The 15,416-nt window shown below is 34.9% G+C and overlaps 1 protein-coding gene across 3 annotated transcripts in view; it reads right to left on the bottom strand.

Moving 5' to 3' along the window:
* Positions 1 to 15,416, bottom strand: part of LOC121861085 (MTOR-associated protein MEAK7-like) — a 22,089-nt gene extending 6,673 nt beyond the window's left edge. The window contains exons 1-11 of one of the 3 annotated variants that reach the window (XR_006087978.1): positions 15,317 to 15,416; positions 13,179 to 13,345; positions 12,662 to 12,871; positions 12,285 to 12,434; positions 11,576 to 11,746; positions 10,996 to 11,130; positions 10,672 to 10,774; positions 9,864 to 9,985; positions 6,678 to 6,857; positions 6,307 to 6,477; positions 3,944 to 3,986 (exon numbers count right to left, since the gene is read on the bottom strand). Coding sequence is in view for 1 of the 3 variants with exons in the window: in XM_042358637.1 (XP_042214571.1) it covers positions 6,361 to 6,477; positions 6,678 to 6,857; positions 9,864 to 9,985; positions 10,672 to 10,774; positions 10,996 to 11,130; positions 11,576 to 11,746; positions 12,285 to 12,434; positions 12,662 to 12,871; positions 13,179 to 13,310 (1,320 nt within the window). In the remaining 2 variants the exon portion in view is untranslated. Of the gene's footprint in view, positions 1 to 1,064; positions 6,478 to 6,677; positions 6,858 to 9,863; positions 9,986 to 10,671; positions 10,775 to 10,995; positions 11,131 to 11,575; positions 11,747 to 12,284; positions 12,435 to 12,661; positions 12,872 to 13,178; positions 13,346 to 15,316 lie in introns of those variants that run through there. The other 2 variants (XR_006087977.1, XM_042358637.1) reach the window with 2 other exon arrangements.

Below are 15,416 nucleotides of genomic sequence, written 5' to 3'. Positions count from 1 at the left end.
ACAATTCAGCCATGATAGAGGATAGTAACACATTTATGTAAGAATAATATGTGATGAGCTGTGTTTAAACATTTATATGTAAGCATTAGACAATGGTCAGGGTAAGTTTTCTCATTTGTATAGATATATACCCTGTACTGTATATATTTTTTGGCAGTTCTGCATGCTTATATTGTAGATTATTTTGAAATATGTTTTATCTATTCTCAGACTTAATTTTTGCACACAGCATATCAGCATGAGTTTTAGCACTATGGCACTGCAAAGATTAACAAAGGACCGAGTCGGGCACATTCCTAAGGAAAGCTGAGTCTTACATCCATATGTGATGATCATGTGTTGTGACCTAGGAGACAGGACCATTATTATTTGTAATCAATAATATTAAAGTACTTTCCAATTTTTATGGGTACAGTCTGGGAGTACTATGAAGAATTGATATGAACTAAGAATCTCAGAATAACATTGCAATAAATTTACAGTGCAGTGAGTTCTGCTATAACGCGTGTTTTGACAACGCGAATTAACTCTAATGCAATTTGTGAATAGAGGAACGATATTTGTATAACGCGAACGCTTGTTTGCTGTAACGCGATTTTTGCTTACTATTTCTCCAATTTTGTGGTATTAACTGTGAATATGGTAAAGAAGAATATCTCCAAGAAGCGTTCTGGTGATCGCATTCCCGGTGATCGTAAAAGAAAGGCTATAACCCTTGAAGAGAAGCTCGATGTTATCAACCTCAAAATCACCCTTCTCCCCCATCAAGTTATATTCATATTTTTTCAAGGTAAAGTGTTACATTGACTGTATGATTTCATTATTAGATATGAATGTAATATTTATTTAGACTGTGCTAACCTTTGTGTTAGGCTAACTACTAAATTTTTTTCGATTTCGAGTAGTAATCTGCACCTAACCCTATTTTCTCCATAACCCCTGTTATTTCTATTACGCGAATTTCTATAACACTATGTTTTACAAGAACACAACTATCGCGTTACAGCAGAACTGACTGTAATTGCAACAAAATCTTCAAATTTTCCAGAAAGTAAAAAAATGTGCCAAATTAGGTCCATTTTATTCAGGTTTCAATTGGGTCTTAATGTACAGTGCTTACAGTATATTTTTGGTGGATTTTTAACTAATTCAGTATTATAGAGAACTGTCTTTGCTATTCATACAGGTACAGTATTCCTCATTTATTGCAAATCTGCAGATATTGTACTGTAAGTTCAATTTATCACAATTTAATTTTATAACTAAAACATTCAATTACACTGTACCAATGATATAAATTTTTTCACAAGTACTAAGGAAACAATTTAAAACTGCAGATGTGAATTACAGTACAGTGTAGTGTAGTATTTCTTACTGAGGAAAAACCAACAGGAAACTCCTAGACGAGCACACACAATTTCACTCTACTGTTCATCCTCTGTTATGTGACATAGAAGACACTGGCTGCTGGAATGCCCATTGTATTAAGTCTAATATTTGTGAAGCTACAGTTGTTTATGTACTGTAAACTACTGTATGTAAGCAATTACTTACTTAGAAACATCCCCAAATCATGCATAAAGATTGCAAAAAGTATTGCCACAACAAGCATGTCATTTTAGAAGTGAAATTAGACATTATTAAGGGACATGAATCTGGTTAAGGTGACACAGTTGACAGGTACTGTAGTCATGGGGAGGGGGGCAAAACACACACCTCTTATTGGTATTTTACGTTACAGTTTATACATTCCTGTATATTTATATGTACAGTATTTCATGTTTGTTTGTTTTTTATTGATGTATAAGTGTTTTTGTACACACACACACACACACACAAAAGTACTGTATCTAAATTACTGGCTAGAAAAGTATCCCGTTTAATACTGCTCATAGTTTCTTACGTAAAAAATTGTTTTGCACATTGCAAGAGTTTTCAGAATCAGAAACCTTGCAATAAATGAAGACTACCTGTATATGTATTAGAAAAACAGAATTGTCATTTCGAGTAGAAGCCGCATGTCAAATGACCTCTGTCAAATATGTAAGCTCTAGCATGGAGGAAATATAGGTTTTGTCTTTCCTGTCCAGAGATTGATCTATTCTATGGCTATATTTACACTATGACCCACATCCTACAAGCAAATAATAGTATAACACATTTTAATAACTTCAAAACTAAACCACAAATATTATGATTTCTCATTTCTCCATTGTACACTATTTCCTGTTTTCACCTTCATTTTTATCTTCTCCTATATCCAAGCTACTCCCCTTTGTGTAAACTTCGTGAAGGAGTTTGAGAATATGAGTCTCCATGTACAGTACTGATAATGCCTTTATAAATAAGCATATTACAGTACAGTATAAGGATCATTTGAACATTAAGTACCCCTGATGGCTGAACACCCTAACGTTACCTGGTGGGTTGGGTCAGGGTAGATTAGTGTTTGGGTGTTTATTCATAAGCAAAATTATGCTGGGATGCCTAATCTTGATGTGATCCAATTTTAATTTACATATGGAATGTGGAAGCATTTCTAGGACATTACTATGGGATGAGAGAAAGAGAGACAGACAGACAGGGGAAAGGACCAAATTGTGCTAAAAAATATTTGACAACTGCTGATGGTATGATGAGAGCATTTGTCACTGCAACTCACTTGAATGATTGTAAACTGTGGGAGTGAAATGGATGGATGAGTATTCAGATGGAAAAGACTAAGATATAATTATTTGAAAGTGGTGATATTACAAGAAAGTTTAAAAGATTTACTGAACTACGATAAGGATACATGTATAAAAATAAACTAAATGAATGAAATAGGATATCTGAATGAAACAACTGGGTGTAAGAGGATGGGGTAGACTCCTCTAAACTTGGATGGTAGAGAAGTGAGAAGTTAACTAAGAAAAAAATGCAAAAATTCTTAAAGAGTCTTCGTAAACAACTGGGGAAGATGTGTACTGAAGGATACAACTGAGTGACTAGACAATTTTGGCAAAAAAATGTTTAAGTAATTTTTGACGATCTAGAATGAGAATGAGATTTACATTATTGTTTCATTTGCACTAATAATGTAAATGGAGCATAAAAGATCACCAGGTCCTTTATAATTTGCAATGACACAAAATTCATCCTTTCTCGCACTTACCAATGAATCACACGCCCACACATACACCCACGCGCGCACCTACGGTCATACAGAACTCTTCCATTACCATTATATGTTAATGATGGCTAACAGCAAACAACAAATAAGTAATGTATACAAGAAAAACATGAATACAATCCGATAAGATTGACCGACAGCAAAATACTACCCAAAAATGAGGTGTACACGAACAACACTAATACAACACTATAAACGAGTTCTGAGTATTACAATTTAGTCTTTAATTCATCCCATATATTAATCTAAAACTCAACAAATAGCTTTCAGCATCAGCATTTTAGCTTTTCCTTGTCTTCTATAAGTAATTAAAAAGAGACTAAAACCTTTATAATCTCATTGCCTATACTTGTGGAGCAGCAATCATTCAGAACTGGTAGCCAGTCAGTAAAGGACTTTGGCAGGACTATGAATGAACACATCATGACTTGTATTAAGGTAATAAAATGTATACGTATATCATAGAAATAATCAAATACTACTGTATCACTGCTGGTCCCATATAATGTAATTTCTTATAAATTCAACATCATTGCAATTAATTAGTAAACCATTTTCTATAAAATTATATCCTATTTACAGTATTTTCCTTAAAATAAATACAAGGTTACAGTATAAATAAGATCTAAGAATACAAGATTCGATATAAATGCGAAGATCTGTGTTAGTAACCAAACTACTACTCTAGGTTACACTACATATAAAACAGTTTGTTACAGTTCTACTCTAGCTACTGTACCACCAACCATACACTTTCTTAATATTACTTACATGGGCATCAATCACTGGGGATGGGGGATGTCTTCCCCACTTCCTGTGGAAGGTTAACAAAATTTTGCAAATCTTTCTACTTTTCTGCTTGTACAGTATTTATACATGGTCATATAGCTATGTTACCAAGGATAACACAGCAATTATTTAATATAAAGACACAATTATTATATGTAACACACATTTTCACTTACAGATCAAAACCATCTGTTAATGAATTTGGGGCAGCTTTAAAATGTACTGTACAGAAAAAACCTGATCGCTCATGAGTTCAGCACAATGTCATATGTAATTGGTTGTTTTATGGAGCACACAGAACCATAACTTATGATCCATCAGGTCCTCACTGTATTGTGCACGTAATAATAAAAACCCATATTATTCCTAATTCAGAATAACTCCAATCATTCTGGTTCATGTGTGTGCTTGTGTCCCTTCCACATTGAAACCGCAAGTGACACCCATGCTTACAGAGATGAATTTCTAGATTAATCTTGTAATGCTAACACTCAACCCAGATAAAAACACTATAAAACAGCTGGAGGGATCTACTACGGGAAACTTTCAAATGGACCGCTTCATAACAACTTGATGAACTTGACTCTTAACATCTAATTTACCTCTATCTGTAGCAAAGAGAAAACATATCCCATACTAATAACACTAAACACACAAAAATCCAAAACTACTTAAAAGTTTTTGGTTCATAATGATACTTATGATTAAAACAAAGACTTCATTATCTTCTAGCTTTCATGACTATAAATCTTACCAAAGCTTACTTTCATATGCCATCTGCTGGAATAAAATGCCCATGACACATAGTCACAACTTCTATTAATGCATAGACTGTCATCTCTTGTGATACTCCACACTGAAAGCAGCTTGTAGCCATTTAAATGATCCTATTTGATCCTCCTCAGCCAAAATGACCTGCAGACACATGACTGGCATGTTCCTACTGCACAGCTGCTCAAAAGTGACAGGAAGCTGGTTTGTCCTAGACCTAGAGGAAAAGGCATGCACATCTGATCCTCTATATTCAAGTAGCTGCTTTACTACGTATGCTCTATCCTATTACCATGACCTATGACTGATCTTGACCTAACCTAACCTTCAGAGATCTCATTTGGAGTTTTATACGCAACAGGTTAAACCTTTTAACTATTAAGGTTAATTATATATACTGTAAGCAGACTAACAAATTAATAGGTCATGATGCTTTGAAAAATTTTCCCAAAAATACAAATTTGTAAAAATGAGCATTCTGGGGCATAAATCAAAGGAACCCACTCACCCATGGATGTGTTGCTATATGAAATATTGCTGGTTTGTTATTTTCCCCAGTGACATCTCTTCACACTGTTAATAATCAAAGTGCTAGAAGGACCACTACATTACCTTCAACTCCACTCAATGCTTCAATATATTATTCCTCATTTTTCTCATTTGGTTATCCCTTCTATTTAGTTTTTCCTTTTCCTGCCTTCATTTAATTATTTCCTTAAGTATTCATCTAAATGCAAACAATCAGTAAGAACATCACTCATGCCACAGCTCGACCATGTGCAGAAATACAGGTACCGTACTAAGCAAATATATGAGACATTCAATGCCTCTCTGCACTGAGTGGGGGAAAGTAACCATGATGCATAACAAGAAGCATGAGTTTATAACTGAATATTCCATATTTAATATTGAATAATTAATTTATAAATGGAATTTTTTAACTACATAAAACTTCCTACCAGAATATGTAGGGCTCTTGTGCATGTTTCATTAGCATCATAAATTCTCACAAATATCACTGTTTACCATAAATTTTTGAAGCATTTACTGTATTCCTATTGCTACTCTACTATACCTGATACTCATCATGACATTACTATGGTACTGGGCAAATGTAACCCTCCATTTTTTTACAGAAAATCTACGTCTTCTTGGTATTATTTAGTTGGTTTATACTTTACTTATTTAATGCAACAAATGGCAGAATTCTTCATCAATTATTTCAAGTGAATCTCAAAATTATTTGATCCTTGGACATGTGGAAAACTATGCCCAGAAATCATAATCAAGAAGAATATACTTAAAAAAAATTTTCACATGGAATTTAAAGTTTTATTCATTCTGTATCATGTACACCATATACTGTACAGTACTGTACCACCATCAAAATTTCCTGGCATCCTACTCTGGGACAGGTTGGCTACCAACTCAAGGACTCAGTTAAAGAACAGCAATAAAACTTTAGCAAATCCAAACTATAAAACAACTCTTGTTTATATTAGATCCCAAGTCTAAGAGTTTTAAGCTGCTCCTGAGATAAGAAATTTATCAAAATTCTATTTCCTACAAATTACCTTCTTATTTTTGTTCTAATATCATTCCTCTACATAAAATTATTTTATGTGCTTCTACTCTTGTGGCTCTTCCCTGTAGCCATCACTTGCTCTTCCTTTGCCCACCATGTCCAGCACAGCACGAGCATCAGGATTTGCATCCAAAGCACTTTTCTTTTTTCGAGTTCCCTCCTAAAGAGAAAGAGAGAAATAATAAACTAAATACTGTACTGTATAAAAAATCACATGAAATGGGTCACAATTAACTAGAAATTACACACAGTACATATAGCCTAGATCCAACAACAGGAAGAAAATTACTGTACTGTATACAGAAATAATAAAAATAATTCAACCACTGTATTCCATACTATTTTTACTTGAATATCTACCTCTTCATCAGAGTCTTCCTCCTCAGGTCCAAGTGCCCAGACTTCTACACTACGCACTTCTAACTCCGGGTGTGGGGACAGCGGGGGGCTGCAGAACGTGCTACATGAGGGCGCCACCGTCCCTTTACCAAAGTCATAGTCAAGCCAAAATCCAAATAACTCCTCTCGGCCGCCCATGCCCTGTGGAGAAGTCACATAATCTCGGACAACTCATTCAACTTGTGTAATAATCTATGTCAAAGAAAGACTATTGAAGACCAATGCAGCCAAGCCGGAACTGTTTACAGCAGGACTGAAAATAATTTAAACTTAGAACCAGTTAACGTTACGTAAAAATTTTAAGCACCCTAATGAAGACATGCCATATCTTTCTATCACCAGAGGGTGGTAACCATCCCATCAACAGGTAACTTATAGTTTCCTGTACTACTTAGAAATAATGATAATGACTCCATAATACTGTATGACAAGTTTAGGATGGGACAAAGGCAGCATCTCTTCTTTTTCTCCCCCATACACTCCCTGTTTATTAATGGCAGGAATATGATGTACATTACTTCTTATCTCAACCAAGCATACAACCTCTTATTATTATAATTCTGTCCTAAAGCTCACCCCAAGGGAGGGATCATCACCCCTCCTCACATGCCAAGCTTGACAATGATAAGCCCAGTCATGGAAGCAGTAACTTCAATCACATATGGAGTGGATAAATTTAGAGAAACAATTACGTGCATTTCAGACAGATTATAATACTGTACCTAAAATTATGAAAGTAAATTAAGAGACAATATCTTGAATAAATGAATAAAGGAAAAGACTGGACTACCGATGGATTTAATAGTACTGTACTCTGAATAAAAATAATTCGAACAATAACTCTGAATCTTAAATAGTCCAGGACGATACAGTACCACTCTCTTGGGGAACTCTTAAGATACACCCATACAACACCAAACCCAAAAGCCTGCATATAGCTAATATCTCATTATTCTTACATCTCTCATTCTCATAAGTGAGGCAGATCAAGGGGTACAGAAACCTCAATGAGGAGAGGAAATAACTGAAAAAAAGAGAGAAGGATAAAACAGAAATATCCATATGTGATATCCCCGTTAACCAGAACAATTGGTGAAGAGCACTTCCGTGAATGATAGATTTCCGGGTACTGAGAAAAGTTTCTCAGAATTTTCCAGAATGACGCATTATTTCATCCTCGGAATTTTTGTCCAGACCACAAAAAAAGAAGAGTTTCCATTATTTTCCCAGAAAATGTGCATGATTTTTAACCTCAGAAAATAGTTCCCAGACATGGAATTGATAGAAATTTTCTGGAAAAATTCCAAGCAAATTTAAATTCTGGCTAATGGAGATATGTCATATATATTTGCTCATATTCTGAAAATACATATGCAGTAATCAGTGCAAATATATACATTTATATTTACTCACAACACTTTGCATAAATTCAATATTCATACACAGTTCATTACACCATACATTCTAATTTAAAATCTATTAACTGATAAACATTAAGAAAAAAGGTTAATTAATTTTCAGAGGTCAGTGTTGACTTTTCTTTAAATTCTGAAAAAATTTCAACTTTCCAACACTTATAAAACTTCTTAAATAAATTCTTAAAATAAGTTCTGAAGAGATGAAAAATAGATTGAAGTACAAGATGGCCGTAGAAAAACTATGGTTGCTGGTGCTGTGACGCAAAGAACAAATGTCAACAAAACATGCCACTATGAACAAACACACCAGGTTATAAAAAAAAATGGCTCAATGATTCAGTATTAGATATTAAATGATGATAAGACTAATACTAACTATTTACACTAGTTTGGCCTACATAGTGAGCTAACAACACTCTAAAATGAAGAAAATAATAATAATAATAAAGTCAATATCTTTTACAGTATCTACAAGCATAACTTTGCATTTTTTCTTACTTTTTGCAAAACTTCAAGACCAACTGTTCACACTGGTGAAAATTTTCAATGAGCATTTAACTGGTGTGTAAAGAACCAATAAGTATCTTAATCCCACCTGTATTTCACAACAACTCTATTTAACATGTACTGTACTGTATAGGTTGCCTCGTGTATGCTGGGGGTTGTATTCCTAGAGAAGACCGGTAAGATATAACAAAAACTGAGAACAACAAACAAGTCTATCCAACTTCGTGTAATTTCCTAAAGATAAAAAGAGTAGACTATTTATTATAAATTTATAATGGTGCAATGTATATAGTAATTCCAAAAAGTGTCTTAACGATTTTGTGTGAAACAATATGACACAATGGACGAAGGATTTTGACAACCCTACAGAGACAACAGGAGCCGCAGTGTTCATTTTGAAATTCATCAGACCCCTCCGTAAAGATTCCTTTTGGAGTGACTGTACAACCATGTACCGTCTGTGCCAACCTTGGCTCAGTATAAATGGAAATTGAGAAATAAAAAGTAATACCCGGTATGTATGCATGCAAATGAGGGCAACCTGTACAGCACTGTCACTTGTGCATTTGGCAGCTCAGCAATGTGATAAAGATAGAGTTAACTTATCTGAGATGATGGCACAACTCACACTTATAGTATGTATCAGTGTGACCAGAGAATCATAAACTGGGTTTTCAATTCATATTCAACTGGCAAGGCAAATATTCAAAATAGCTAGGAAAGCATGCACCTCCCTGGAAAATTGTAAAAAAATTTATTCTCTAAGAAACACACAAAGAGGCCTTTTCGCGGCCTAAACAAAGGAAATGTTTCACAACACTCAAAGTTAATAGAACTAATATGTGAGAGAAAATAATAAAAAAGATTGAGTGATTTATCAATGATGGAAATTTACCTGGCTAGCAGCATCTAGTGAGAACCTTGCATGAAGGAAAAATAAAATTTATCCCTCTGTTGTACTTCCATGGATAACTGAAGCAATACCATTTTATCAAGTATCATTTCTGCCGTACAGCAAGATGGCCCTTAAAATATCTACAAATAAAATAACACCAACACACATCTGTACCTCACATCTACATGACTCCTTTTTTTAAAGTCTTCCTTCTTGTTTTCCTCTTAATTTTTCTGTTTCAATAAAATTCAGTCATTTTAAAATTTATCTTCATTTAAAAGAAAAAAGGTGGTAATATATTCATTTAATAACAGCTGACGAACCTACCAGTCCATTAGGCATAGTATTCTTCTCCAAGTAGTTGAGGTACATAAAGTTGCTATTGTATCCTGTGCTGCGGAATATCCCAGCCTGAGGCTCCAGGGCAAACAAGAAGCATTCTGGTGTACCTACGGAATAAAGACTTAATAAATACACAGTAATAATATTACAGAATAAAGCAACATGAAAACTTCTACATGTGCCGGTAAATACAGTATCTAGTAAAATGTCAAAATAATTTTTTGGGGGGAATCTCAGGAATACTATTTCACATTCATGAAAGGAGATTACAAAAAAACGTATTAGCATATGATGGCTTTGTTGGCTATTTTCAGTTGATTTGACCTCCCGTTTACCACAGTTTCCATACCTACACTGTGTATTTACATTGTATGTATACCTTCACTGTCTACCTGCATTGCCCATAGACAAGCTGAAACAATGTAAACTTGCACAGGTACAAAATATTTACTGAATGCATATCTATCTACAAAATTTTGACAATTTATAATATGAAACATAAAATTGCTAGCACCAGTACAAAAGGTATCCTCACAACATGAATATCAAACATTACTTAAGACCCTTTCATGTTTCAATAGGATCCAGAACCGAGGTTGTCTTGTCCAGTATGAACTTTAAGCTCTGGTACAGTATATCAGAATCCAGTAATATGAAGTCTTACTCTATGTAAATTCATGCAGAGCTTTCAAAAATTAAATTACTAAAACTCTTGTCATGATATACAGAGAGTTAAAGAGAAATTGAAAGCACGAATTGATAAAATAGATCAAATACGGTAAGATCTTCTCACCCTGGAACTGAGGCCTGACTTCCCAGGAGACTGACGCGAAACCTCCAAATTTATTTCTCGACTGGTCCTCCACAACTATGAGTGTGGGACCTTTTGCAACAATCTGAAAGAAATATTTTAGTACTATAAATACATTTGTTACATTTAAAAGAAATTTATTTTATTCACCGAATTCTAAATTTCTTCCAATTCATCATGACGACTGGCTATGTGCACTACCTCATCACTGCTATTTTTCTCTCAGTAACAAATAATATCAGAACTAATGGATAAAAACCTAAATATGTAGTCAGTACTCTATCAAATTTATGATATTTCACCCACCTGCTTCATAAATATACTGAAGCTCCATCCATGTGTAGTTGTAGAAAAGAGGAATCTCCACTCTGACTGTAGGAGTGGTGGCAGGGCATTGTTCAGGTACAGTACTTGACCCGCTGACAGCATGGATGGAAATGTCTGAAAGAGATTCTCCTGAATTATACAGAATTAACACAGACATCCTATTTATTTGTACAGTAGTATTAACTTAAAATACTCTCCATCCTTACTGGGGAATATGTAAAACAATACTCATGTATCTAGAGTGTAGGTTACAGGTTATAGTTAATGAGCTGAAAGCTATTAATAGTCTCATATTATTAACAGTTTCAAAATTAATTAGAATTTTATGCAACTTACACTATTATATAACTCAAGAATCCAAATACAGGTACTGCACAACACAAGCTCAGTGCTGTACCTTCTAGCATAATGCATATCTAATTCAACTGTACGTTAATAATTAAGAAAAAACAATTACTCTGCCCATTTCTGCAGGAATAGAACAGTTTGTTCAGTACCGTAAAAATTCTAAAACCTTCAATAATTAGGTAAGACTACAACACCAATGTGTGAGGTTTACCGAAGGAAGTTGAGAGGCTTGTGGCATGAGCGCTGTGTGGTCAATGGGTGAGAATGAGAAGCAATGTTTGAGAACTTCTGTCTCCAGTGTGGTGAAGACCGAGTGACCCAAACACCATCTCTCAAAGTCATCGTAAGAGAACCGTACCTTGGGAGGTGGTTTGCCCCATGTCTGGTAACAGAAGAATAACATAATAAATTAAATGATCAAAGTGAACATCTCGCTAAAACACTGATGGTTAATATGTCAACAAAATACACTGCCCTACATAATTAAGAGATAATAACTTAGAACAAAGGCACAAATTAACAGACTCTGTACATTGAAAACTTATAAATAACATTCATTATGTGAAGCTTACAGATCCATATACATGTATAATTATAGAAGTCATAATTTTGGGTTTAAACCATTTCACTCTACAGAAAAGCCTACCAATTTTGAAAGATATAGCATCTGTCAATTTGTTAATTATGTACAGTATATTGTTCATTGCACCTAACAAAGTGTACAGTGTTAGTATCATTAATATTTTTTACTCAGATCAAGAACTTGTCTGTCTTATAAACATGCAGCTGAGCCTATGAGATGAACATGGGCCAACAGCTAGGTATGTGTTGGCCTGGCTTATGCTGGCCCTACAAAGCTAAAATTAAGGAATATGGATTAGTGCTGTATTCAGATCAACACAAAAGATAGATTATCTTACCTCTTTAGGACTCCCACCAGAGTACAGTAAATCATGTAACAAGGCTTGAGACACACGTTTCACAGTGTCTGTAGGCCCAGATTTCCACCCTCTGTAGCCTGATTGGCCAGTTATGATTCGAAGGTATGAAGACACAAAAACTTCAGTATACTGTAAAACAAAATTTATCATCATCATCATCATCGTTTTATGGCCATCTTGTTGGAAATAAGCTGTGACATAACTTTTATCACATCAATATGTTCACTTGATCACCTGGCATGAGTGCTAGGTACTGAATTAGGTGCAATAATCTAACTTCTATAGCTTTAATGTGTTAGCAAAAGATATATTTTCAAAAAGTTCCTTTATGTTAGGTTTACTTTACAATAACTTACTTTAATAATACGATTACTATCTATTCCTTCTTGGCCTCCACCAGCTAAGGTGAGGGTCAGAAAAAGGTGTTCTTCCATTGAGCCTTTCAGAAGAGGACCTAAGGTATCCACAACTGTTGAACATGGTAAGGATGGAATATTTCTGCCTTTGGCCAAAATCCTTAAAAACTTTTTGGCTGTTTCTGGATTCAGTCGACTGGAGATATGTTTCTGAAAATTAAACACTCATTAGTAAAGCAATCTAATACAATATTACATGTCTTTAGAATTTCAAACTTCTTAAGAGGAAATTACTTACCGTATACTGTACCGGGGTATTTATGAAAATCAATAAATTCATACTGTAGTTACATAGATTATATTGCAGGTGACAAACATACACAAAAGCAGTCTTCTCTGAAGCATACAGTACATTTCCCAAATGGGTCTATTTTACTAGAGAATTATGTAATAAGTTAATTAGTAATACAGCCTGGTCTGACATGGGATATTCCTATGCATACAATTTATACATTACCTCTAATGAAGTAAGAGCCACAGCATCACCTCCTTTAGCAAGCTTTTGCATAGTGTTTAGAACACGCTGTCGCTCTTCCTTAGTAAAGTACTCCTTTCGTATGATGATATTCTTGCTGCCTTCTACCCCCATCTTTCATAAATCTATGTTACAATGCACAAGGATACCTGGAAAAAATAAAACACGGTTGAATGATAAGATGAAGCTACACCAATAATGGGAGAAGCATTTAGGTACAATACAAGTACTGTATAGCTTGGTGGAAGTAATGCTTCCCAGTTGTGTTGTCCTTTCCACGCACACAAACACTTCCAGTGAAGGTTATTACAGTACATGGTACAGTATCTATTTTGCTTTATCATAGGCTAGATAGATTTAATAAGTAAAGAAAAAATTACTGTACTGTACTGACAATCTAACCAATCTAATAACCTATAATGCAGTTATAATCTTCTATCAGAGTATCACCACCAATTTAAAAAGTTCCTCGTCCCACAAGTGTTCCGGTGGATAAAACAAAACGTCCCAGATGTAAACAACAAATTGATGGCATCATTGTGTGCTCCATGATGTGCATGTGTGGGAAGGAATAAATTGTATGCTGTATCAGTATGGTAATATTAAACCCTTGTGTACAAGATCTCTCTGTTCTGAAAAAAAATTGTCTGATATTGGACAAAAAAAATATTGAAATTGGCATCTTTGTAGTGAGAGGACAAGGGTCAAGGTTGGGTTAGGTTAGGTAAGGTTAGGTTTGTATGGAAAGTCTGCATGTTGCTAAGTCAGTGTATACTGCATTTGGGTTTTATATTACTTTCGCACATAGCACACCCCAACGTTGTAAGCTACTGAAACATTTAGATCTCCCTATTCTGAGCATTTTGAACACCATTTTTACCATTAAGAAATGGAAAACGGCGACACAATTTAATTTAATTGATTTTATGTACTTTTCAGTCTTCGTCTCTGTGAAGAGATGTTATCTGCATGAAACCGAGTTAATTATGAGTGTGTTTACATCACGCATGTGCAATGTTGACCGATGTCATCCAGTTGCGACCAATGATGTATCGATCTCATCACGCTATTTTTTTTTACCAATCACATTTGAATTTTTTCAAAGGGAGCAGCCTGGGTACAGATTTGAATTTCAATCACCAGTGTGACAATGGCCGTGGTGGAGGTTGGGTGTGATTCGTGATCCCTGGCTTGGGATTAGGTAAGGTTAAGTTAAGTGGTTAGTTTAGGTACAGTAGGTTAGGTCAGACGACTCATTTTCGTGCTCTACCCCAGTAAGAACCACGGTTTTCCAGGCTCTCCCCCCCCCCATTATTGTTGGGGTGGGGCAAAAACTTGCAATTTCCAACAAAAATAAAGGTCAGAATCACTTAAAACACACCAAAATACACTGGAAAAACATATTGGTCAACCACTAGGGACTCATCTCCGAAAGTAAAAATGGCATCAGTTGTGAAAATTCCTAGTCACAGCAACACATTTATTTATGGGAAAAACTTGGGAAAAGGCCCAAATAATTAAAGTGATATTTTCCCACCCAATTTGGTTTAATTTTAGGTAAGAAAAAAATTTCTTCCATAGATATTTTTCATTTGGTGGCTGGGTATTGTGTGAAATGTATTCCTTCTCATTTTGGGGAGGCTCTTCTTGGGGTAAAAAGCATTTTCTTCCATATAATACTAAAGTTGCTGGTTAAGAGGCACAACTTCCATCAAGTATTACCCTTTACTCCTTTACAACAAGTCATCAGAATAGTTACCTTAGCTACACGAGTAATACAAAGTGTAACCCAAACTAAAGACCCCATGACAGAAATACCACACAAGTAACAGAACTAAATAGAACATTAAACGCCTCTTTCAGAAAATCAATTTGTAGATATAATAAATGTTTACTATCAGCCTCTGTCATTAATAAACATTAGCTTAAAACTCGCAGCCAGTTCCTATAATTCACATGACCGTTTGTGCCTGGTGGAGTTAACTCACCACTCCAGTAATACAAGATCCGCACACAACCCTGAATTTGCTGTGAAATTTGTGTATATAGAAATTCGGGAATACTTTCTGTGTTAATCAATAGACTAGACAGTGAAAATAGGCTATGAAATGTGGACTTACGTCTGTAGATTATAGAAATCGCAAAAATGGCCAGAATTCCTCGGCGATGGAGTAAAATTGACAGGAGAACATTTGCGTCTGCGGCTTGACAAAAATCAGC

This window comes from Homarus americanus, unplaced genomic scaffold, assembly GCF_018991925.1.
Source record: "Homarus americanus isolate GMGI-L3 unplaced genomic scaffold, GMGI_Hamer_2.0 scaffold52806, whole genome shotgun sequence".
NCBI classification, from domain to species: domain Eukaryota; kingdom Metazoa; phylum Arthropoda; class Malacostraca; order Decapoda; family Nephropidae; genus Homarus; species Homarus americanus.
Note: the sequence above shows the minus strand (reverse complement) of the source record. Positions and strands in the feature narration are given on the sequence as shown.